The sequence below is a fragment of the Perkinsus marinus genome (genome assembly GCF_000006405.1).
Source record: "Perkinsus marinus ATCC 50983 genomic scaffold scf_1104296958686, whole genome shotgun sequence".
Classification (NCBI taxonomy): Eukaryota; Perkinsozoa; order Perkinsida; family Perkinsidae; genus Perkinsus; species Perkinsus marinus.
Window position 1 is genome coordinate 387177 of NW_003206671.1, and position 2075 is coordinate 389251.

At 50.3% G+C, this 2075-nt stretch overlaps 2 protein-coding genes across 2 annotated transcripts in view; both read left to right on the forward strand.

Moving 5' to 3' along the window:
• Pmar_PMAR028252 (dynein heavy chain, putative) overlaps positions 1 to 1974 on the forward strand; it is a gene marked incomplete at both ends in the record, with an annotated part of 6102 nt that extends 4128 nt beyond the window's left edge. The window contains 2 exons of the mRNA XM_002774201.1: positions 1 to 1555; positions 1600 to 1974. Coding sequence (XP_002774247.1) covers positions 1 to 1555; positions 1600 to 1974 — 1930 coding nt within the window. The remainder of the gene's footprint in view (positions 1556 to 1599) is intronic.
• A 73-nt stretch (positions 1975 to 2047) lies between these two features.
• Positions 2048 to 2075, forward strand: part of Pmar_PMAR028253 (hypothetical protein) — a gene marked incomplete at both ends in the record, with an annotated part of 154 nt that continues 126 nt past the window's right edge. The window contains one exon of the mRNA XM_002774202.1: positions 2048 to 2075. This exon is cut by the window's right edge and continues 4 nt beyond it. Within this exon, the coding sequence (XP_002774248.1) occupies positions 2048 to 2075 (28 nt within the window).

The following is a 2075-nucleotide window of genomic DNA, read 5'->3' on the forward strand; positions in this document are numbered from 1 at the left end:
ATGGGTGGTCCTGGACGGCCCAGTGGATGCCATTTGGATCGAAAATATGAACACTGTTCTTGACGACAACAAAAAATTATGTTTAAACTCTGGCGAAATCATCAAACTGTCGCCGACAACTACAATGATTTTCGAGGTTCGTGATCTGGCTGTTGCTTCCCCTGCAACAGTGTCACGATGCGGCATGGTATTCATGGAACCCGACTCGGATCTCGGATGGAAACCCATCGTCCTGTCGTGGCTAGATTATCAGATTCCTGAATTCATCCGCAAGGACCACCGTGATTTTATATGGAGTCTTTTCGAGCACAATTTCAACGTCTGCCTTGAATGCACGCATAGGGTTCGCACGCCAGTGGCTGTGATCGACAACTGGCTGGCGGACAGCGCTTGTCGGCTGATGGAATCTCTATTCGAGGACTCTGAAGAGAAGTATTGTCGGCCGACCCTTGCTGAAGATGATGAAAACTCGCAGACGTTCGCAGAACGGGAGCAGCTTATCTACGCGATATTCTTTTTCTCAATGCTCTGGACGTGTGGTGCCTGCACGGACCAGGAGGGCAGAGGCTTCGTCGAGTCCGTCATACGGGCAATGTTCGAGAACAAAAAGGAGTTCATCAAGAAACAAGAATTTGTCGCGGAGTGGTCCGCGACGGAACTTGTCAGCGGAGTGTCCCCGGCACCTCTACCGAGCAAGGGCTTACTGCACGACTATTTCATTGACTCGACAGACAACGGAAAATGGAAGCCGTGGACAGAAAGGATCACCAATTTCGATATCCCGAAGGACGCGCAATTCCACGCCATCATCGTGCCGACCAGCGACACTGTGCGAAATCAATTCCTGATCAGGACCCTGATTGAAAAGGGCAAGCATGTGCTGATGTCTGGCGTGACGGGCACTGGAAAAACTGTCTCGATAGCAGGAATGCTTTTGAGTGGATTCGACAAGGAAAAGTATGCGACAATCTCGTTCGCCTTCTCGGCGCAGACCACCGCTAATCAAACACAGGATATTATTGACGGCAAATTGGACAAGCGGCGGAAGGGTGTCTACGGCCCTCCACCAGACAAGAAAATGCTCGTCTTCATCGACGATGTGAACATGCCGGCTAAGGAGACTTATGGCGCTCAGCCACCAATAGAGATCCTCAGACAAGGTCTCACGATGAGTGGTTGGTACGATAGGAAGACCTGGGAATTCCGCCAGTTCGTGGACATGCAGTATCTGGCCGCTATGGGACCGCCAGGCGGAGGAAAGAACGATATCACGGATCGGTACTCGAGACAGTTCAACTTGATATTCGTCACGCCATTTGACGACGAGTCGCTTGCAAGGATCTTCACGACTATGGTTCAAAAATTCCTTGGCGTGATGCCGCGAGAAGTTGCTGGTCATGCGGCCACGGTGGTGGCTGCGACTATTGAGGTGTATAACACAATGTCTGCGGAAATGCTGCCCACTCCGGCAAAGTCCCATTACACGTTCAATCTGAGAGATCTCAGTAAAGTTTTCCAAGGCATTTGTCAGTGTACGAGGGAAAGCCTGCCGAAGGTAACTGGGATGTTGTTCAGTAGTGATGAAAAGTAAAATTTCAGGTTGACGATTTGGCCAAGTGCTGGATGCACGAGTGCCAGAGAGTTTTCGAGGATCGTCTCGTGAACAGGCCCGATCGCAACTGGTTCTTCTCTCTGATGAAGCGGATGCTGGACCGCCACTTCAAGAAGCAATACGACCAAATCGTCAAACAGGAACCTATAGTATTCGCGAGTTTCGTGGACCCGAAATCGACGAGCTACATGGAAGTCCAAGACCATCAGAAATTACAGGATAAGATGAACTCATGTTTGGACGACTTCAACGCGGTGTCGAAGATCCGGATGGACTTGGTCCTATTCACGGCCTTCATACAACATATTTGCCGTGTTGTTCGTGTAAGAAAATCGTCGCTCGCCACGAAATTGACTTCCTGACACCGTCTATTACTCTTCCCTTGGACAACTGTCTATCTCGTTCAGCTCCGAAAGTACCCCCGCGTCATCTCAGGTTCTGAAGTTGCCACTCGGGAATGCTC